We start from the raw sequence: 22,158 nt of genomic DNA, 5'->3' as shown, positions 1-22,158 counted from the left end.
ACTAAAGGCAAATCGTGTCAGACTAATCTCATTGAGTTCTTTGACTATGTCACAAAGGTGTTGGATCAAGGTGGTGCCGTGGATATTGCCTATCTGGACTTCAGCAAAGCCTTTGATACGGTTCCACATAAAGAGCTGATAGATAAATTAGTGAAGATTGGACTTAATCCCTGGATAGTTCAGTGGATTTCAAGCTGGCTGAAGCATAGACATCAGAGAGTTATTGTTAATGGCGAGTATTCTGAGCAGAGACAGGTTACAAGCGGTGTGCCACAAGGGTCTGTTCTGGGTCCTATTCTTTTTAATATGTTTGTGAGTGACATAGGGGAAGGTTTGGTAGGGAAGGTTTGCCTATTTGCCGATGACTCTAAAGTGTGCAATAGGGTTGATATTCCTGGAGGGGTCTGTAATATGGTAAATGATTTAGCGTTACTAGATAAATGGTCAAAGCAATGGAAACTGCAGTTTAATGTTTCCAAATGTAAAATAATGCACTTGGGGAAAAGGAATCCTAAATCTGAGTATTGCATTGGCAGTTCTGTGTTAGCAAAAACTTCAGAAGAGAAGGATTTAGGGGTAGTGATTTCTGACAGTCTCAAAATGGGTGAGCAGTGTGGTCGGGCAGTAGGAAAGGCAAGTAGGATGCTTGGCTGCATAGCTAGAGGTATAACAAGCAGGAAGAGGGAGATTGTGATCCCCTTATATAGAGCGCTGGTGAGACCACATTTGGAGTACTGTGTTCAGTTCTGGAGACCTCACCTACAAAAAGATATTGACAAAATTGAACGGGTCCAAAGACGGGCTACAAGAATGGTGGAAGGTCTGAAGTATAAAACGTATCAGGAAAGACTTAATGAACTCAATCTGTATAGTCTGGAAGACAGAAGGAAAAGGGGGGACATGATCGAAACATTTAAATATGTTAAAGGGTTAAATAGGGTTCAGGAGGGAAGTGTTTTTAACAGGAAAGTGAACACAAGAACAAGGGGACACAATCTGAAGTTAGTTGGGGGAAAGATCAAAGGCAACATGAGAAAGTATTATTTTACTGAAAGAGTAGTAGATCCTTGGAACAAACTTCCAGCAGACGTGGTTGGTAAATCCACAGTAACCGAATTTAAACATGCCTGGGATAAACATATATCCATTGTAAGATAAAATACAGGAAATAGTAAAAGGGCAGACTAGATGGACCATGGGGTCTTTTTCTGCCGTCAGTCTTCTATGTTTCTATGTTTCTAATTAATAATAATAATAATAATTTATTATTATTATTATTATTATTATTATTATTATTATTATTATTATTATTATTAAACACAGCAAACGAGATCACTATGCTGGATTTCGTATTTCATCACCAGTCGGGCGCTTCCCAAGCACCTAGGACTGCGTGATGTAGCGGCGAATTATGTTTGCCGATCCCAGTAAAGCTGCCTTTTCCAATTGACAGATGGAGATTTTTGTCAATTCCGATGGTTTTCAAATGTCCGCTGAGATCCTTTGGCACTGCGCCCAGCGTGCCAAGTACCATTGGGACCACTTTCACTGGCTTATACCAGAGTCGTTGCAGCTCAATTTTTAGATCTTCGTATTTCACTAATTTCTCTAGCTGCTTCTCCTCAATTCTGCTGTCTCAATTCTTATAATAATAATTATTATTCATAAATAATAATAATAATTATTATTAATTATCATAAATAATAATAATAATTAATTATTATTATTATTACTATTATTATTATTATTATTATTATTATTATTATTATTATTATTATTATTATTATAAAACAGATTGGGACTAAGTGACCGATGAATTTGGGACAGAGATTCTTGAATTTGTCCTCGCTTCTCCTTAACATCCTCAGGGGTATCCAAAGGCAATCTGTTGTTTGCGCACAGCGCATGGTGGTGGAACCTTCTTTGGCAAACTGGCTGAGGCAATCTCTATGTTTTGATTGCAAGATACGCTTTCAGAGGCCTCAATGTCCTTGGAGAAATTCCTCATCGCTCTGGATATTCTCTCTCCCAGCGTCTCTGTATGCTTCTGCAGGTTGTTCTTAAAGTAGGGTAGAGATGGAGGCCTTTTATGAGCTGATGCTGCGGTGTGACATGTACGAGGGGGAGAGCCTGGTGCATTTTCACAGGTTGCTGCTAGGAATAAATGTCCCCTTTTCTTTACAATGATATTCATAGTACTGTGGGGTTTGGGTTTTTTAAAATCACCATCCTGAGAATTAGCAATTAAGAGGTGTTTTTATTGTACAAGGGCTATCTGGAAAGTAAGGTCACAGGATTTTTTTAAAATACAAAGAATGAATGTATTGTAATAAAAGTTACATGGACTGTAACAGACGTATAATTACCAGGGTGTCCAGCAAACCTGGAACACAGGAAAATCAGGTGGATTATCAGGGAAATGGCAATTCAGGAAATCCAAACTGTATTAAAATGTTTAAAAGTCAGTGGGAAATCATGTAAAAAGGGGAGGGGGATCACGCTGCCTGGCAGAGTCAAGCAAAAAGGAGCATAATTATGGCAACAACTTGCTTCCTCAGCTACCGATATTTCTCCACGGCTTAGCCGTTTGGTATGACATCATCTACGACTGCTTAGGTAAATCATTCATATTCCATTTTTTAAAAAACCCTCCCTCCTCCCTTGTAAAGCTCTTGGTTTTTTTAGCAATCCAGCCCAAAGCTGTACTCAAAAACCAGCTCACCGCTCTCAAGAACCTCTGGCTTGGTTTGCGCATCATGTTTAGCCAATCCATGGTTTGTTTTGGCTTCCAGCCGTGGCAGTTTCCAAGCCGTAGTTTGACAGCGTTGTCGTTGGGCAATGGCCGAGAGCCGGGCTCCAGTTGTTTATTCCTTAGTTCTTAATATAAAATACAAAAATACACAATACAGGTTGTGTATTGATTTACGTTCGTTCGTTTAGTGTCCATTCAAAGTTACAATGGCGCTGGGGGGGGAAACCCGCCACAGCTTACGACCAGTTTTCACACTTAACGACCGTTTGCAGTATCCCCTACGGCCACGTGGTTTACATTCAGGTTGTAAAACTGAGTCACATTTATGACATTTGTGGTGTCTCAGAGTCACACGATCCCCTTCTGACAAGCAAAGTCCACGGGGAAAGCCAGATCCACTTAACGACCGTGATATCATTTAACAGCGGGGCAAAACTCACTCAACAAATTTCTCACTGAACAAACATCACATTTTGGGCTTAATTGTGGGCCTATGGTGATGGCTACCCACAGAAGGAAAATCAGGGTCCGCAAAGGGAAAGGAAAAGTGTTGGAAAAGAAGGGAAGTTTATACTACTAGGTGGAAGTTCACACAGTAATACAAACCAGCAATAAACTAGAGTTAATTGTGATTTCTTCAGAAAATGAAAGTAAGTGTTGAACTCGGGCCTGTATCTCCTAGTGAATCAGAATAGAGCTGGAAGGGACCTTAGAGGTCTTCTAGTCCAACCCACTGCTCAAGAAGGAGACCCAATGCCCGTGATGGCAAACCTAACCCAGTTAGGTCCCACAGAATCGGCCTTCTCCAGGTCCCGTCAACTAGACAGTGTTGCTTGGCGGGGCTTAGGGGAAGAGTCTTCTCTGTGGGGGCTCCGGCCCTCTGGAATCAGCTCCCCCGAGAGATTTGTACTGCCCCCACCCTCCTTGCCTTCCGCAAGAGTCTGAAGATTCGCTTGTGCCGACAGGCCCGGGGATATTAGACATCAGCCCCGCCGATGAATGGAACGTATGTTTGCTTTGTTAGAATGAGAGTAGCTGGTTTTTTAAAAAACGCTAAATTGAGGTTGCCGCCGCGGCTCGTAAGTTCTTGTGGGACCAGCGCGATTTTGCTGCTGCACCTGTGGAGGTAGCAAAATCACGCATGGGGCCGCAGGTACACCCATATTTCGGTGAGGTTTTTTTGTTTCCATGCATGCTGAAACACAGGCGCACCTGTGGCTCCCTGCATGATTTTGCTACCTCCCCAGGTGCAGCAGCAAAATCGTTCTGGCCCTGCAAGAACTTACGAGCCGTGATGGCAAGCTCAATTTAGGGTTCCAACTTGTAGCCCGCCGCTGCACAGGTGGCAAGCAGAGTCATATTGTAAGGCACACGAGGCGTTGCCCTATGTCAGTTCCAGCGCGCATGCGCATGCTGGCTAGCTAGCTGATTTTCGGCCTTGGGGAAGGCCGTTTCTCCCTCCGGAGGCTTCAGGGAATTTTCTCTGAAACGCCGGAGTGCAAAAAGCCACCCAATGGCCAAACCGAAAGTTTGGAAAAATGGACTTCTGGTTTGCCCATTGTACTGTTTTTGGCACTTTGGAGGCTTCAGGGAAGCTTCCTGAAGCCCCGAAATGCAAAAAACAGCCCAACAGGCAAATCAGAAGATTGGAAATCAGACTTCAAGTTTCCCTATTGTGTTGTTTTTTGCACTCTAGGGCTTCAGGAAGTTTCCTGAAGCATCCAGAGTGCCAAAAACAGCCCAACTGGCAAACCGGAAGTCCATTTTTTTGAACTTCCGGTTTGGCCATTTTTTTCACCATCCCAGGCTTCAGTGAGGCTTGTGCGCATGCGAGGGAGGGGACAGCGTGGTGGGGGATTTGCACATGCGTGGGGGAGTAGGAAAGTGGTGTGGGCATGTACATGCATGCTAGTATACGCACACACAACCCTTTTGGCACGCAAACCAAAAAAGGTTTGCCATCACTGTCCTAGATAAATGGCTGTCCAATCTTTACTTAAAAACTTCCAGTGTTGGAACATTCACAACTAACTTAACAATGCTTTCCCCAAAAAAGGTACCGTAGTTTTTGGAGTATAAAATGCACCTTTTTCCTCCCTTAAAGGGACTGAAAATTCAGGCATGTCTTATACTCTGAATGTGGCTCCCCCCCCCCCCAACTAGTTGCTAACGATCTTCCTCTTACCTTGCAGGCTTTTTCATTGTTTCTCTCTGCAAAGAATGTTTTTCCAACCCTAAGTCTTTGCAGGGTTTTTTTCATTGCTCTACTTGCTCGGAATAAGTTTCTTTCCACCCTTAACCAGACGCTAACAATGTTCCCAGCTCTTAGCAGCTTGCAAGCTCTTTTTCATTGTTACTCTCTCCGAATAAGTTTTTTTTTAAAGCCCTAACCAGGGGATAAAATAATGTGCTGAATCTCACCAAACTAAAGATGCTAGCCAGATTAATGTCTGGTAGGCAGATCCCCTCCCCCCCCACCATTTTCTTCTCCAAAAAGTAAGGTGCGTTTTATATTCTGAAAAAATACAGAAATAAAATGGGGCAAAACATTCATTTCACGAACATCTCACCCTGTGACAATAATTCTGAGTGTGTTCCTGCCTCGTGGAGGACTACCAGTATTTAAAAGAAATAAATTGAACCCTGTTCCAGAAAAAATTGGCAAATATTCCCACCCTCCCCTAATGAGCTCAGAGGCAACCTCTCCTCCTCCTGAGAACTGCTGAGTTGAACCATCTCCAGCCCAGCTGCAAAAGCCTGGCTAAGCAGCCCCTGCTATGAATTAACACCTCATAATTAACATAATTAAATTTAGCAAATGGCAGGACAAACTATAAGTGGAGGAGAGAGCAGGCAGGATGCTCGTGTTCGTGTGATCCTCTCTTGCAAAAAATAAATAAATCACAAGGTGGGCTTTTTCCCCCCCTTAGAAACATAGAAACATAGAAGACTGACGGCAGAAAAAGACCCCATGGTCCATCTAGTCTGCCCTTATACAGTGGTACCTCAAGATACGAACCCCTCGTGTTACGAACAACTCGTGATACGAACCCGGGGTTCTGAAAAATTTTGCCTCTTCTTACGAACTTTTTTCGAGTTACGAACCGGCGTTCGGAGACTGCTGGGAAGCCGCGCGGCTGTTTTAAAAGGTGACAGCCGGGCGGCGGGGCTTCCCAGAAGCCTCCCGAACGCCGGTTCGTAACTCGAACAAAGTTCGTAAGAAGAGGCAAAAATTTTCTGAACCCTGGGTTCGGTTCGGGAGGTTGCTGGGAAGCCCCCCAGGCCGGCTGCGACCTTTTAAAACAGCCGCGTGGCTTCCCAGCTGTCTCCCGAAGCCGAACGCGGAAGTTCGGCTTTGGCGTTCGGCTTCAGGAGACAGCTGGGAAGCCGCGCGGCTGTTTTAAAAGGTCGCAGCCGGCCTGGGGGGCTTCCCAGCACCCCCCCGAACCCGGGTGCTGGGAAGCCCCCCAGGCCGGCTGTCACCTTTTAAAACAGCCGCGCGGCTTCCCAGCAGTCGCCGAAAGCCGTTATTTTGCGGGGGGGGGGGGGTTTGGTTGCACGGATTAATTGACTTTACATTATTTCCTATGGGAAACAATGTTTCGTCTTACGAACCTTTCGTCTTACAAACCTCCCCCTTGCACCAATTAAGTTCGTATCATGAGGTATTACTGTACTATTTTCTGTATTTTATCTTAGGATGGATATATGTTTATCTCAGGCATGTTTAAATTCAGTTACTGTGCATTTACCAACCACGTCTGCTGGAGGTTTGTTCCAAGGATCTACTACTCTTTCAGTAAAATAATATTTTCTCATATTACTTTTTTCTTTCCCCCAACTAACTTCAAAAATCCCCTGGATTTAGTTATCATTATCATTTTGCCTTGAGAGGGGTAGGCAGTTGTGTTAAAACTTGCCTCCTCTCAAGGTCCATCAGTCTGCCTAGGAAGCAAGTTAGACAAGGTCAGTGTTTTCCTTATCACCAGTTGCAATTGGATAGGGATAGCATTTAGACTGTAGCATTTAGGCAAGTCATTTTTCACCTGGTTTTTTTTTTGTAAAAGTAGGGTTTGCAGAGGGTCTTGGAAGTCTGCAGAGTGCTGGGGGGGGGAAGGCCCCAGGAGCACTCTGCAGGCCTCCCAAACCCTATGTGCACCCAATTTTTGCAAAAAACAGGCCAATTTTTCACAAAAATTGGACGTGGGAGTGGGACATCAGGAGGCCAAAAATGGCTGTATTTGGTGTATAAGACACACCAGCATTTCCACTCTCTTTTGAGGGGGGGATGCATCTTATACTCGGAAAAATATGCTAGTTGGGTTATGAAATGTCAGTAAAAAAACCACCAACCTCAGAGAGCATCAAGGACCCCTTAGTCTTCCTTTTCCTCTTCCTTCTCCTCCTCCTCCTCTCCACAAAACCCTCCCTCCCTCTAGCACTGAAGGTGTTACCCAGTTTGGTCATGAAACGTCTGCAAGAAAACCACCATGCTCAGAGAGTGCTGAGGACCCCCCGCAATTCAACCCCAAACTACAAATATAGTGGTACCTCTACTTACAAACTTAATTTGTTCCGTGACCAGGTTTTTAAGTAGAAACGTTTGTAAATAGAAGCAATTTTTCCCATAGGGATCAGGGTAAAAGCAAATAATGCGTGTAAAACCATTAGGATAGAAAGAATGCAGCTGCGAGAGCAATCATGGGCTTTCCCAAAAATGCCCATGTAACACCAACACTCCGCAGTCTGCATTGGTTGCTGATCAGTTTCCGGTCACAATTCAAAGTGTTGGTCATCACCTATAAAGCCCTTCATGGCACCGGACCAGGGTATCTACGAGACCGCCTTCTGCCGCATGAATCCCAGCGACCGGTTAGGTCCCACAGAGTGGGTCTTCTCCGGGTCCCATCAACTAAACAATGCCGCTTGGCAGGACCCAGGGGAAGAGCCTTCTCTGTGGCGGCCCCGGCCCTCTGGAACCAACTCCCCCCAGAGATTAGAATTGCCCCCACCCTACCCTCCTTGCCTTTCGTAAGCTTCTTAAAACCCACCTCTGCCGTCAGGCATGGGGGAACTGAGATATTCTTTCCCCCTAGGCCTTTACAATTTATGCATGTTATGTTTGTTTGTAGGGATGTTTGGTTTTACAATAAGGGTTTTCTAGTTGTTTTAGTATTGGATTTATATGATGTTTTTTATTACTGTTGTTAGCCACCCCGAGTCTACAGAGAGGGGCGGCATACAAATCAAATCAAATCAAATCAAATCAAATCAAAATAAATAAATAAATAAATAAATAAATAAATAAATAAATAAAATGAATGCTTGGAATTTGGGTGGGAGGAAGAAGAGGAAGAAGAGGAGGACAGTCGCTGCTGAAAGAAGAAGGAGAGGGGAATAAAAAAAAATATCCAAAACTTTAAGGCTTAAAAAAAAAAAACAGGCACTTTGAGGCAGTGAGGAGGAGCGTGTGCCTCCCATACAACCAGCGCGAGGCTGCCTCCCATACACTGCGCCAGAGAGAGAAACCCAGGGGGAATGGCAGGAAACTGGCCGGGCTTTTATGCCGCTCTCAAATCCTGGGAAATTTTTCCGGGCTCAGGTTCTTAAGTAGAAAACAGTTCTTAAATCTTGAACACCTGGTTCTTACCTAGAAAAGTTCTTAAGTAGAGGCGTTCTTAGGTAGAGGCACCGCTGTATTCTCTTTCATTGATGATAATTTTCTTGGTTTGTTTGAGAAGTCCCTATGAAGCACAGATGTTTCTATAAGATCCTGCACAGGAGCCCATAATCGGTTTTCCTTCTTCAATTGCCGGTGGGGCTTTCGGCCAGGCCTACTTGGTCTCGCGTTATCAAAAGAGACGACTTTTCGATGAGATTTCTCCCACCTCCTTCCGATCGCTCCCCTGACAATCTTTTTGCCTTCCCTGTCCAGTCCCGCAGAACAACGAGAAGCTTCAAGAGAGCCCCTGCGTGTTTGCCCTGACGCCACGACAGGTCGATCTGATCAGGAATTCCAGGTAAATTTCTTTGCAAAGTCCCGTGCAAAATGGAAGGCTTCTCGGAGTGTTGAATGGTAAACAATTTTTTGAAATAATGTGAGCGAGGTCTTTTGAGTGTCTTGTGGCAGAGTAGCCAATCCAGCAGCACAAAGTCCATTTTATTTTTAAAATACTGTCTTTTCTATAGATCCGGGGGGGGGGGGGGGTGTTCCCAAACTTGGCAACTTTAAGACTTGTGGACTTCAATTCCCAGAGCGAAGCTAGCTGAGGAATTCTGGGAGTTGAAGTCCGTAAGTCTTAAAGTTGCCAAGTTTGAAGACCCCTGAGGTAAATGATATGCGAGGAATATGGCTGGCTGATGAATTCTGGGAGTTGAAGTCCGTAAGTCTTAAAGTTGCCAAGTTTGAAGACCCCTGAGGTAAATGATATGCGAGGAATATGGCTGGCTGAGGAATTCTGGGAGTTGAAGTCCATAAGTCTTAAAGTTGCCAAGTTTGAAGACCCCTGAGGTAAATGATATGCGAGGAATATGGCTGGCTGAGGAATTCTGGGAGTTGAAGTCCATAAGTCTTAAAGTTGCCAAGTTTGAAGACCCCTGAGGTAAATGATATGCGAGGAATATGGCTGGCTGAGGAATTCTGGGAGTTGAAGTCCATAAGTCTTAAAGTTGCCAAGTTTGAAGACCTCTGCCGTAGATGAAAGGGAATCTCCCTCAGTCTCAGTGTAGCTCCAAGAAAATGGGAGCATGAATGGTTTCTCTCTAATTGGTGTTTGTTCCTAAGGGACCAATTTCGAACGGATCGCTCAGCAGTCATACAGGTAGTCCTAGACTTATGACCAGTCACTTAACAACCATTCGAAGTCAAAATGGACCCTCCCAAACAACCAGGATTTTGAATTTTTAAAATAGAATTCTTCTTTTGGCCAAGTGTGATTGGACACACAAGTGGTGCAGCTGCTCTCAGCGTACATAAAAGAAAAGAGACATTTGTCAAGAATCTTGAGGTCCACGTAATGATAGTCAAATAAGCAATGAGGAAACAATATTAATAAAAATCTTAAGGATACTAGCAACAAGTTAAAAGGGAAGGAGGGAGATAGAGATGGAAGGAGAAAGAAAGAAAGAAAGAAAGAAGAAAGAAAGAAAGAAAGAAAGAAAGAAAAAGAGAAAAAAGAAAGAGGAAAGAGAAAAAAGGAAGAAAAAAGATAAAGAAAAGTGAAAGAAAAAAGAATGAGAGGGAAGGAAGGAAGGAAAGAGAAAGAAAGGAACAGGGAAAAGAAAAAATGGGAGAGAAAGGAGAAAGAGAAGAAAAGGAAGGAAGGAAGAAAAAAAGTATGAAAAAGAAAGAAGGAAGAAAGGAAAGAGAGAGAGAAAGGAAGAAAGGGAAGGAAGGTCATGTGATCTTTGTGGCACCCATGGTCACTTTACCACAATTCAAGATGGTTTCCAGCCAAATTTCACTTAATGACTGCCACAGAAGAGGGACCTAAAATCAGGCGCGATCCAGGGATGGCTTATTTTAACAACTGGCACGATTTACAGGCTCAATTATGGTCGTAAGTCAAGGACCACCCAGCTGTCAAATATATTTCTCCACTGAACGTGTGGCTTGTCAGTGGCAGGAAACCCTCCTCCCTTATCTTTCGTGCTGTTTGGCAGTGGGCTGTGGCTGATGGACCTTGGAGTTCTAGTTCCCCACAGCGGAAACCGTTTAGCAGATCTGCCATCTCTCCTGACCGAGGGATTTTGGGCCTCCTTTGACCTTTCCCTGTTAGTCAGCTGACCAACCATTTGTTTTGCAAATTCCTTTCTTAGTCCAGACCTGTTCAAAGTTAATTGCACAACCTCCAAATTAGAGTTTGTGTCTATGGGTCATCTATCCTTGTGTGTTGTGTATGTGGGGGTTTTTTGGGGGGGGGGCTCTAATCTGGGATTTTGGTTTGGATGGGTGTTAGCTACCATACTTTTTGGAGTATAAGATGCACCTTTTTCCTCTCTAAAAGAGGCTTAAAATTCAGGTGTATCTTACACTGTGCATGTAGCTTTTTTCGAAGCTTATTTTTCCAGCCCTAACTTGGTGCTAATGATATTCCCAGCTCTTACCTTGCAGGTTCCTTCATTGTTACTCTCTGCAAAGAATGTTTTCCAAGCCCTAAGTCTTTGCAGGGTTTTTTCAATTGCTCTAACTTGCTCAGAAGGTTTCTTTCCAGCACTAACCAAGTGCCAACTCTTACCCGCTTGCAAGCTCTTTCCTTGTTACTCTCTGTGAAGAATGTTTTCCAAACCCTGCCTTTGTAGGGTTTTTTTTTAATTGCTCTACTTGCTCCAAATGTTTCTTTTTCCAGCCCTAACCAGGTGCTAACAGTGTTCCCAGCTCTCACAAGCTTTTTCACTGTTACTGTTTGGGAAGAATGTTTTTCAAGCCCCAAGTCTTTTCAGGTTTTTTTTCATTGCTCAACTTGCTCCGAATGTTTCTTTCCAGCACTAACCAGGTGCTAACAATGTTTCCAGCTCTTACTGGCTTGCAAGCTCTTTCATTGTTACTCTGTGTGAAGAATGTTTTCCAAACCCTGCCTTTGTAGGGTTTTTTTTTAATTGCTCTACTTGCTCCAAATGTTTCTTTCTTTCTATTATTATTATTATTATTATTATTATTATTATTATTATTATTTATTAGATTTGTATGCCGCCCCTCTCCGTAGACTCGGGGCGGCTTACAGCAATGATAAAAACAATATATAATGACAAATCTAATAGTTAGAATATAAAATAACAATAATACATTTAAAAAGTCTAAAAAACAGCACTAACCAGGTGCTAACAATGTTTGCAGCTCTTACTGGCTTGCAAGCTCTTTCATTGTTATTCTCTCCAAATAAGGTGTTTTAAAACCCTAGCCAGGGGATTAATGTGCTGAACCTGACCAGACTAAGAACGCTAGCCAGATGAATATCTGGTAGGCAGATTCTTTCCCCCTTTTTCCTACCGAAAAACTAAGGTGCGTCTTATACTCCAAAAATATGATAAATAATTTTTCCCACCTCTTTCCTTTTTTTCCATCTGCCTAATTCGCTTGTGGTTTTTCTGGTCTTGAACTGTGTGCTCTTGTCATTTGGCAGGGACTTGCAGCCAGGCGTGAAATCAGTCCAGGTTGTCCTCAGGTAAGCTTAAGGTGCTAATTAACACTTCCTTAGATACAAGGATGGGCTGGAGGGAAGGGACTTAAGCAAGGCGGGTGGGTGAGATGAGATTCCCTTCCAACAGTGTTCCAAAGCATTGCACAAGGTCCGCGCCTGTTCTGCCGGGCTCTCTGGTAGGAGCCTCCCGAAAATTCAAGGGTACAAATTTCAGACACACACACACGTTTGAAAAGGATGAGACAGATTTCTATAAAGCATGGGACAAATGGTACCATTGGTTAAAAAAAAGAAATTACTTAAAAAAATTTCATCAAGAAAAATATCCAACAAAAACAACTTGTAAAACTAGCAAACTACGTCACAAATCATAATATCAAACTGAAACGACAAATTGTAAACATCGATTGACACAAACTTTAAATTACAAAGAAACTGAATGAACAAACCCTTAAACTACTGATACGTGTTGGCACTAACAACTACATCAAAAACATATACTGTAGATAAAAACTTTAGGGAAATCTACACCACCTATGTGCTTAAAACAAAGGCCGCAAAGCATGAAAGCCCCAGTCTAACGCTGGCCCTATACACTCTTCTTACTACTCCTCTTCTGTTCCAATTTCCTATCCCCCTTCCCTTTACATCTTTTTCCCTTCTTCCCCAACCCCCTCCCTTTTCTTCTTTCTCCTTCCCCACCTACGTATACTATATAAGAAAATTATAGATGTTAGAATGTACATTATATATATTCCCTTTGCCTTTCTGTACCCTGTTTTTAATGTATATATTCAATAAAAACATTTAAAAAAAGAAAAAAGAAAATTCAAAACAATGTTCTTTATCCCAAAAGTCAAAATAAACTAAGCACCCTTTTTGTATTGCAAAGAGCACTCGTCCCAAAACAACCAGGTAGTCTGTACAATGTCCCTTACGCAGTCATTAATTAAGTACTTAGCCAGCAGCTGTGGAGAAACTTCACACCCCTTTTTCTTCCAATGAAGTGAGACACACACACACGTTGCTCTGCTTTGGTTTCATAGGCGTGAAAAAGCAACAAAGTCCAGCACACAAGATTCCTGACGAAACTGCAACAGATATTCTTCCACAATGGCCAAACCCACATGCTGCTATTTATAGCAGAAGCCCTAATTACTGGACCCCCATTCAAACACAGGTGGCCTCCCTTATTTCCTGTAATATGTTCTTACTTGGTCTCTTCTGCGCATAATTCTGCGCTTGCGTGGGTCCAAAATGTCATCATCTGAATCAACGGAAGATAAGGGAGATTGACTGCCTGGGCTGTGTGCCAAGCCCCCCTCTGCCGAGTCACTCCCACCTTCTTCTTCGTCCGAGGAAACTAAACTCTGAACTGATTCTTTTGGCAATAACACAGGCCTGTGACATGTTGAAGTTTCCCCTGCATCCACTTCCCCATTCCCTGGGGCAGGAGCTGGGCCAGAGCCAACCACAACAGCGCTGATGTGTTTGTCATTCAAATAGTTCTGTCTTTGGACCAGGAATGGATTTGGGAGTCCCAAAGGTGTGTTCCTTTTTAAAGAGAAAACGTGGACTTTCTGGGTTTTTTTGTTTGGAAGACGTTTTGCTTCTCATCCACGAAGCTTCTCAAGTTCTGACTGGATGGTGGGGATCGGACGGATTGAATACTGCTTGCAGATAGCTGGTCATACGTGTAACAAGCCGTGAGTCCTGTACAGATCTGAATATTGTGGAAACAAAACAACCACTTACTTAGTTACTTATTTATTTGATTCAGTTCGATTCGATTCAACTTCTATGCCGCCCATCCCAATGGGATTTCATAAACACATTTATTTATTTTATTTTATTTATTCATTCATTTTGTCCAATAAATAATACACTTTGAAGAGAATGGATATGTAATAATATAAGTAAAGAAAAGAATAGAAGAAAAGATATAAAAGTATAGGTGAACATATTTGAAGGGAAGAAAAGATAAATGAGATAAGAAGAGACAATTGGACAGGGGACGGAAGGCACACTGGTGCACTTATGCACGCCCCTTACTGACCTCTAAGGAACCAGGAGAGGTCAATCGTGGAGAGTCTAAGGGAAAAATGTTGGGGGTTAGGGGTTGACACTACTGAGTGGTGCAACATAGGTGAACAAACCCACCAGGACAAGATACAGAGGTCCATCTGCATTTGAAAGACAAAGGGCACTCTTTGTAAGACAGCAGAATCCATGTTTTGGACAAAGAGGACCACTGGTTTGATTTTGTTGTACTGTTTTACTGCTGTAGTTAGCCACCCCGAGTCTGCGGAGAGGGGCGGCATACAAATCCAATAAATAATAATAATAATAATAATAATAATAATAATAATAATAATAATAATGAGGGATTCAAGAGGCCATCTATGTCCAAATTGAACAACTCCCATCTCAACAGAGGGGGAAGAATATGACATTATCGCCAGTCTACGATACGGTTCTTTTCAGCAGTTCCAAGAAGGCTCCTCACCCATTTGAACCACTCAAGTGACTGAGGACACAGATTAGCAATAGCATTTAGATTTATCTACCAATTCATAGTGCTTTTACAGCCCTCTCTAAGCGGTTTAAAGAATCAGCATATTGCCCCCCACAATCTGGGTCCACGTTTTGCCCGCCTCGGAAGGATGGAAGGCTCAGTCAACCTTGAGCCGGTGGTGAGATTTGAACTGCTGAATTACAGCTAGCGGTTAGCTGAAGTAGCCTGCAGTGCTGCACTCTAACCACTGCACTACCCCGGCTCTTTAGCTTCAGTGGGGACTGTTGAGGCATCATGACCCTCTAAAACATAGAAACATAGAAGACTGACGGCAGTCCATCTAGTCTGCCCTTATACTATTTCCTGTATTTTATCTTAGGATGCATCTATGTTTATCCCAGGCATGTTTAAATTCAGTTACTGTGGATTTACCAACCACGTCTGCTGGAAGTTTGTTCCAAGGATCTACTACTCTTTCAGTCAAATAATATTTTCTCACGTTGCTTTTGATCTTTCCCCCAACTAACTTCAGATTGTGTCCCTTTGTTCTTGGGTTCACTTTCCTATTAAAAACACTTCCCTCCTGAACCTTATTTAACCCTTTGACATATTTAAGGAGGCAAAGGTCCAGCTGTCTGCAAGGAATATAAATCTTTCCATTCCCCACCATCCAGTCAGAGCTGAAGATGCTTCTCGGATGGAAAAATAACAACCAGAAAGTCCAGTTGCCTCTTGGAAAAAAAAAAAAAGCACATTTGGGACAACCAAGACTTGGGATGAGTGAGAATCTCTACAGATCGTTCTGTAGGAAGTCTGATATAAAAATTCAGGTTTGATCACCCTGCGCCCAGTTATTCAAGCCACACGCCCAGAAAAGGAATGCGAGTCCTGTTTTTCATTAAACGATCTTTGTCTCTCCTTATCTGAGCACGCAGAGTGTTCTGTCGGGCTCTCTGGTAGAATCCTCCCGAAAATTGACAGGTATAAATTTCAGACACACACATGTTTGAAAATTCAAAACAATGTTCTTTATACCGAAAATTCAAATAAACTAAGCACTCTTTTTGTATAGCAAAGAGCACTTGTCTCCAAACAAACTGGTAATTGGTACAAGTCCCTTATCAATTCTGAGATACTTAGCTTGCAACTGTGAGGTCATTCACAGTCCTTCTTCTTTCACAAAGTGAAACACCCTTTGCTCTGCTTTAGTTTCAAAGCGGGGGAAAATCAGCACACAAAAGGTCGAAGTCAGCAAGGCAGGCACGAAACACAAGGATCAGATAATCCTTCACAATGGCCAAACCCACAGGCTGCTCTTTATAGGAGCCTCACTAATGACCACAGCCCCACCCAACCACAGGGGGCCTCATTTTCTTTGATAATAATCTCTCAGTTGTTGCTGCCTATGCATCGCTCTCCGCATGCGTGGCTGTATCATTAACTCTTGTTCCGAATCCAAGGAGGAGCTAGATAATTGATCTCCTTCTGAGCTGTCTGCCCCACTCTTCTCCTCCCTGTCACTCATGTCTTCTTGGTCAGAGGAGCCTTCATCAGCAGATTCCACCGGGGGCAAAACAGGCCTGCAGCATGTGGATGTCTCCCCCACATCCACAGTCCTTGGGGCAGGAGCTGGGCCAGAGCTAACCACAACACAGAGGAAGCCTAAAAGGCCATTAACCTGGTTTAAACAAGGTTCTAAATGCCCCCCATTAAAAACCAAATTGCTCCACATTAGGCACCACCGAACTAGACCTCTCCAATTCCAGCAACCGTTTGAGCCTCCAAGCCCCCTAACCATCTTGCTCGCTCTTCTCTGCACTCTATACATTTTGGCTCTTCTCTCCCCCCCATCTCGCCCTCTAAACTTGTGCTTACTTTCTCAGAATCTGCTACACAGATACCAGCTGCCCTCAGGAAGATCAATATCCCCCGAATATCGCCGTCAAAGTCAACCACAATTATTGTTCGGTTCCGGTAAGTCATTTTGGGACGTTCTCCAGAACAATTGGTGGGCCCATGTGTGTTCGAACTGGGTTGAGCTTCATCCAAGTTAGCCAGACCCATATCCATGCACACAATCTGCTCCTTATAGTATGGGTCTCAGAGCACTTCTCTTCTTTCATGGCCCCTCTTGCCTGAGTCTTGGATCGAGCCACATATATTTTATAAGCCAGTGTTTTTCAACCAGTGTGCCGCAGCACACTAGTGTGCCTCGAGACATGGTCAGGTGTGCCCGCGAAGCTCAGAGAGAAAGAAAGCAAGAGAGAGAGAAAGCAAGAGAGAAAGAAAGCAAGAGAGAGAGAGAAAGAAAGCAAGAGAGAGAAAGAGAACAAGAGAAAGAAAGAGAGAGAGCAAGAGAGAGAGAAAGAGAGAAAGAAAGCAAGAGAGAGAGAGAGAGAGAGGGAGGAAAGGAGAGAGAGAAAGACATAGAGGGAGGGAGGGAGGGAGAGAGAGCAAAAAAGAGGAAGGAAGCAAGAGAAAGAAAGGGATGGAGAGAGAGAGAGAGAGAGAGGAAGGAAGGGAGAGAAAGAGGGAGGGAGAAAGACATAGACCGAAGGGGAGGAAGACAGAGAGAGAGAATTTTTTTGTACAAACTTTTTGTAGGCCCCCGCCCCTCAATGTGCCCCAGGGTTTCGTAAATGTAAAAAATGTGCCGCGGCTCAAAAAAGGTTGAAAATCACTGTTATAAGCTACCTCCAAGTGTAGGGCTCCTGAGGTTTCCCTTATATCAGGGGTGTCAAATTCAATTTCATTGAGGGCCGCATCAGGGTTGTGTTTGACCTCGGAGGTTCAAAAGGGGTTTGGCTGGGGGTGGGAGGGACATGACCATGGTAGGTGTCACACCTGTGGTGACCGAGTGCTAAGGCAGGACTTTCCTGAAATTCTCCCTCACCCATTATAACTTTCCTCTCCTCTCCTGCCCGCTTTACCTTCCTTCCTTCCTTCCTTCCTTCCTTCCTTCCTTCCTTCCTTCCTTCCTTCTTCCTTCCTTCCTTCCTTCCTTCCTTCCTTCCTTCTTTCCTTCTTCATTCCTTCTTTCCTTCTTTCCTTCTTCCTTCCTTCCTTCCTTCCTTTTTCTTTCTTCTTTTATCTTCTTCCTTCTTCTTCCCTTCTCCTTCCCCTCTTTTTGTATTTTCCCTTCCTTACTCTCTTTCCTCTTTCCTCTTCTGTTCCTTCTTGCATGCTCAACTGCAAAGAGGGAAACATTTCTCCTTTTGTTTCATTTTTACTTTGATTTGACAGCCCTCTGCCAGCAAAAAATGCAGCTCAAGGGGGAGCCACGTTCCCCATTTTTGGCTTGGACAACCTCCTGCAGCCCTCTGCCGGGGGAAATGGAGCTCGGGGCCCGCGTGCTCCTTCCCTGCAGCCCGTTTTCTGCCTGTGCAGCCTCCTGCAGCCCTCTGCTAGCGAAAACAGAGCTCCGTTTTTGTTGGCAGGGGACTGCAAGATGCTATCGCAGCTGAAAATGGAGTGTAGGAGGGGGCATGCACGGCCTTCCCTGAGCTCCATTTTTGCTACCAGAGGTACCCAGGGCTGGTTCTTTGCTGTTTCCAGGCTAGCCTCCGTGGGGCCAGATCTAAGCCCTTGAGTTTGACTCCCCTGCCTTATGGCGCCTGATGTCCGTCTTCCCATTCCTCATCCTTCTTTACTCACGGGGAGCAGGCACTACAATTTATTTTTTTTTATTTTTTTTTATTTATTATCTATCTATCTATCTATCTATCTATCTATCTATCTATCTATCTATCTATCTATCTATCTATCTATCTATCTATCTATCTATTAGATTTGTATGCCGCCCCTCTCCGTAGACTCGGGGCGGCTCACAACACAATAAAACAGTTCATGACAAATCTAATAATTTACAATTTAAAATATTTTTTTTTTTAAAAACCCATTAAGCAGACATACATACAAGCATACCATACATAAATTGTATAGGCCCGGGGGAGATATCTCAGTTCCCCCATGCCTGACGACAAAGGTGGGTTTTGAGGAGTTTACGAAAGGCAAGGAGGGTAGGGGCAGTTCTAATCTCTGGGGGGAGCTGCTTCCAGAGAGTCGGGGCCGCCACAGAGAAGGCTCTTCCCCTGGGGCCCGCCAACTGACATTGTTTAGTTGACGGGACACGGAGAAGGCCCACTCGGTGGGACCTAATCGGTTGCTGGGATTCGTGCGGCAGAAGGCGGTCTTGGAGATATTCTGCTCTTTCTGGTCTTCAGACCACCCTTTTTTCTCTCTCTCTCTTTCCAGGGCTACTACCCTTCCAACAAGCCCGGGGTGGAGCCGAAGAGGCCTTGTCGTCCCATTAACCTCACTCATCTTATGTACCTGTCGTCCGCGACGAACCGCATCACCATCATCTGGGGGAATTACGGGAAGGTGAGTATCGCACGGATCTGCATGACTCTGATGCTCCCTCCTGAAAATCACCCCTCCCATGTTCCCACCAACACCAGACCTTCTACAGAGAGTGTTCTGTCGGGCTCTCTGGTAGACTCCTCCCCAAAATTCACAGGTACAAATGTCAGACACACACAAACGTTTGAAAATTCAAAACAAAGTTCTTTATAATGAAAATTCACTTAAACCAAGCCCTCTTTTGGTATAGCCAAGAGCACTCGTCTCTAAACAAACTGGTAATTTGTACAAGTCCCTTATCAGTTCTGAGATACTTAGCTTGCAGCTGTGAGGCAATTCACAGTCCTTTCACAAAGTGAAACACACTTTGCTCTGGTTTAGTTTCAAAGCGGGGAAAAATCAGCACACAAAAGGTCAAAGTCAGTAAATCAGTCATGAAACACAACGATCAGATAATCCTCCACAATGGCCAAACCCACAGGCTGCTATTTATAGCAGCCTCACTAATGACCACAGCCCCACCCAACCACAGGTGGCCTCATTTTCTTTGATAATAATCTCTCAGTTGTTGCTGCCTATGCATCGCTCTCCGCATGTGTGGCTGTATCATTAACTTTTGTTCCGAATCCAAGGAGGAGCTAGATAATTGATCTCCTTCTAAGCTGTCTGCCCCACTCTCCTCTTCCCTGTCACTCATGTCTTCTTGGTCAGAGGAGCCTTCATCAGCAGATTCCACCGGGGGTAAAACAGGCCTGCAGCATGTGGATGTCTCCCCCACATCCACAGTCCTTGGGGCAGGAGCTGGGCCAGAGCTAACCACAAAAGAGAGTGTGGCGAGACGTTCGTTTATTCCCCAACTTCTGCACCCGGCTTGACACTGCCCTTCTGGGTTAAGAAAAAAATGAGCATTTCCAGCTAAGCGTTTTTTGGGATGTAGCGGAAATAATGTTTCACAACTTACGACCGTTGCAGCATCTTCCCTCCCTGTGGTCACGTGATTTACATTCGCACGCTTGGCCACCGACTCGTATTTATTACGGTCGCAGTATTCCGGGGTTGGGTGGGTCACGTGACCCTCTTTTGCGACCTCCGGATGAGCGAAGCCAATTGGGGTCGGGGGGGGGAGCCAGGTTCCCTTATTTGTTTACTTACATGGGACATGATCGAAACATTTAAATATGTCAAAGGGTTAAATAAGGTTCAGGAGGGAAGTGTTTTTAATAGGAAAGTGAACACAAGAACAAGGGGACACAATCCGAAGTTAGTTGGGGGAAAGATCAAAAGCAACGTGAGAAAATATTATTTTACTGAAAGAGTAGTAGATCCTTGGAACAAACTTCCAGCAGACGTGGTAGATAAATCCACAGTCACTGAATTTAAACATGCTTGGGATAAACATATATCCATCCTAAGATAAAATACAGAAAATAGTATAAGGGCAGACTAGATGGATCATGTGGTCTTTTTCTGCCGTCAGTCTTCTATGTTTCTATGTTTCTACTTACTTACTTACCGTATATACTCGAGTATAAGCCGAGTTTTTCAACCCCAAAAATGGGCTGAAAAACCAGACCTCGGCTTATACTCGAGTCACCACAAGAGGGCGCCGAATTACCACAAGATGGCACCCCGCCAGCAAGCTAAAGGGGGACGGGGACGGCATGAACTCTCTCCAGGCTTTAGAAGCCTCCAGCCAGAGAGAGAAGCAGATTTGTTACAGAGATCCACTTGGTACGGCAGCAGGGGAAGGAGGAGGAGGACAGCTCTTTCCTTTCCTCCTCCGCGGCTGTGGGCTATTCTGGCTCTCCTCCTCCTCATTTCCCTGCTGCCGTCCCAAGTGGATCTCTTTAGCAAATCTGCTTCCCTACACAACACATGGGGCAATAAAGGGAGACGAGGAGGAGGGACGATCAGGGGTGGGAGATCCAGCCAACGAGCCAGCCAGCAAGCTAAAGGGGGGGGCGGGGGGCGGAACGGCATTAACTCTCTCCAGGCTTCTAAAAACTCAAGTTGAAAGACCCATGGGTTAGGGTTAAAAATGTAAGAGTCTTCAAACCTGGAAAGATTAAGGCTTGTGGACTTCAACTCCTACTCCTGAAGTAGCATGGCTGGTGCAGGAATTCTGGGAGTTGAAGTCCATTAGTCTTAAAACTGTCAAGTTTAAAGAGCCCTGGGTTAGGGTTAGAAATGCAAAAGTCTTCAAACTTGGAAAGATTAAGGCTTGTGGACTTCAACTCCTACTCCTGAAGTAGCATGGCTGGTGCAGGAATTCTGGGAGTTGAAGTCCACTAGTCTTAAAACTGTCAAGTTTAAAGACCCCCGGGTTAGGTTTAGAAATAGGTTTTAGCTTGGTTGCTGATTGAGCTACTTTTTTTACTTTTTAATTTATTGTTATTACCAGATTGCTTTTGTTTATCCTCTTTTAAATTTACAGAGCTAATTTACTGATTTTCTTTAAAATAAATATTCTAAAACATTTAATCTACTGATGTCTCAATTAATGTAATTTTATTGGTTTCCATTTTTATAAGTTACCAGTAGCCACTGCATTTTCTAACCTCTGCTTATACTCGGGTCAATAAGTTTTCCAAGTTTTTGTGGCAAAAACTGGTGCCTCGGCTTATACTCGGGTCGGCTTATACTCGAGTATATACGGTACTTACTTATTTATTTTCGTGAGACTCAGGGCAACTTACAGCATATTAATAAAAAACAATGGAAGACCTCAAAATTAGATAAAATATCACGATAAAACCCCTTAAATTAAATCATATCACAGACAACCCACCTCATACAACTCTGCCAAATCTCCAACAGTCAGACAATAATAGGGGCTGGCACACAAAGTAACCAAGTTCAGTAGCCTCACACCTGCTGGCATAGATATGTTTTTAAGCTCTTCCGGAAGGATGGGAGAGTGGGAATTATTATTATTATTAATAATAATAATAATAATAATAATAATAATAATAATTTATTTATTAGATTTGTATGCCGCCCCTCTCCGAAGACTCGGGGCGACTCACAACAGCAATAAAAACAATATACAGTGATCCCTCGAGTTTCGCGATCTTGATCTTCGCGAAACGCTATATCGCGATTTTTCCCACCCGATGACGTCACTCTCTTCCTTCCTTTCTCATCTTTCTTTCTCTCTCTCTTTCTCTATCTTGCTTCTTCCTCTCTCACACTCTCTTCCTCCCTCTCTCATCTCTTTCCTTCTCTCTCTTTCTCTATCTCACCCCCTCTTGCTGGCGGGCGGCTGGGCGGGCGAGCGGGGGCATCAGCGAGGAGCCGGGGTTTCCCCCTTTGCGTGGGCAGCGGGGAAACCCCGATCTTCGTCTGCTCGCTGCTGCTGCAGCAGCAGCGAGCAGACGAAGATCCGGGTT

General features: G+C 44.0%; 1 protein-coding gene across 2 annotated transcripts in view; it reads left to right on the top strand.

Moving 5' to 3' along the window:
• Positions 1–22,158, top strand: part of PIAS4 (protein inhibitor of activated STAT 4) — a 64,069-nt gene that overhangs the window by 27,311 nt on the left and 14,600 nt on the right. For both annotated transcript variants that reach the window (XM_070744019.1, XM_070744024.1), the window contains exons 3-6: positions 8,688–8,772; positions 11,875–11,916; positions 16,291–16,381; positions 18,662–18,790. In XM_070744019.1, coding sequence (XP_070600120.1) covers positions 8,688–8,772; positions 11,875–11,916; positions 16,291–16,381; positions 18,662–18,790 — 347 coding nt within the window. The remainder of the gene's footprint in view (positions 1–8,687; positions 8,773–11,874; positions 11,917–16,290; positions 16,382–18,661; positions 18,791–22,158) is intronic.

Source organism: Erythrolamprus reginae, chromosome 1 (genome assembly GCF_031021105.1).
Source record: "Erythrolamprus reginae isolate rEryReg1 chromosome 1, rEryReg1.hap1, whole genome shotgun sequence".
NCBI lineage: Eukaryota > Metazoa > Chordata > Lepidosauria > Squamata > Dipsadidae > Erythrolamprus > Erythrolamprus reginae.
This window is presented reverse-complemented; position numbering and strand designations above follow the sequence as displayed.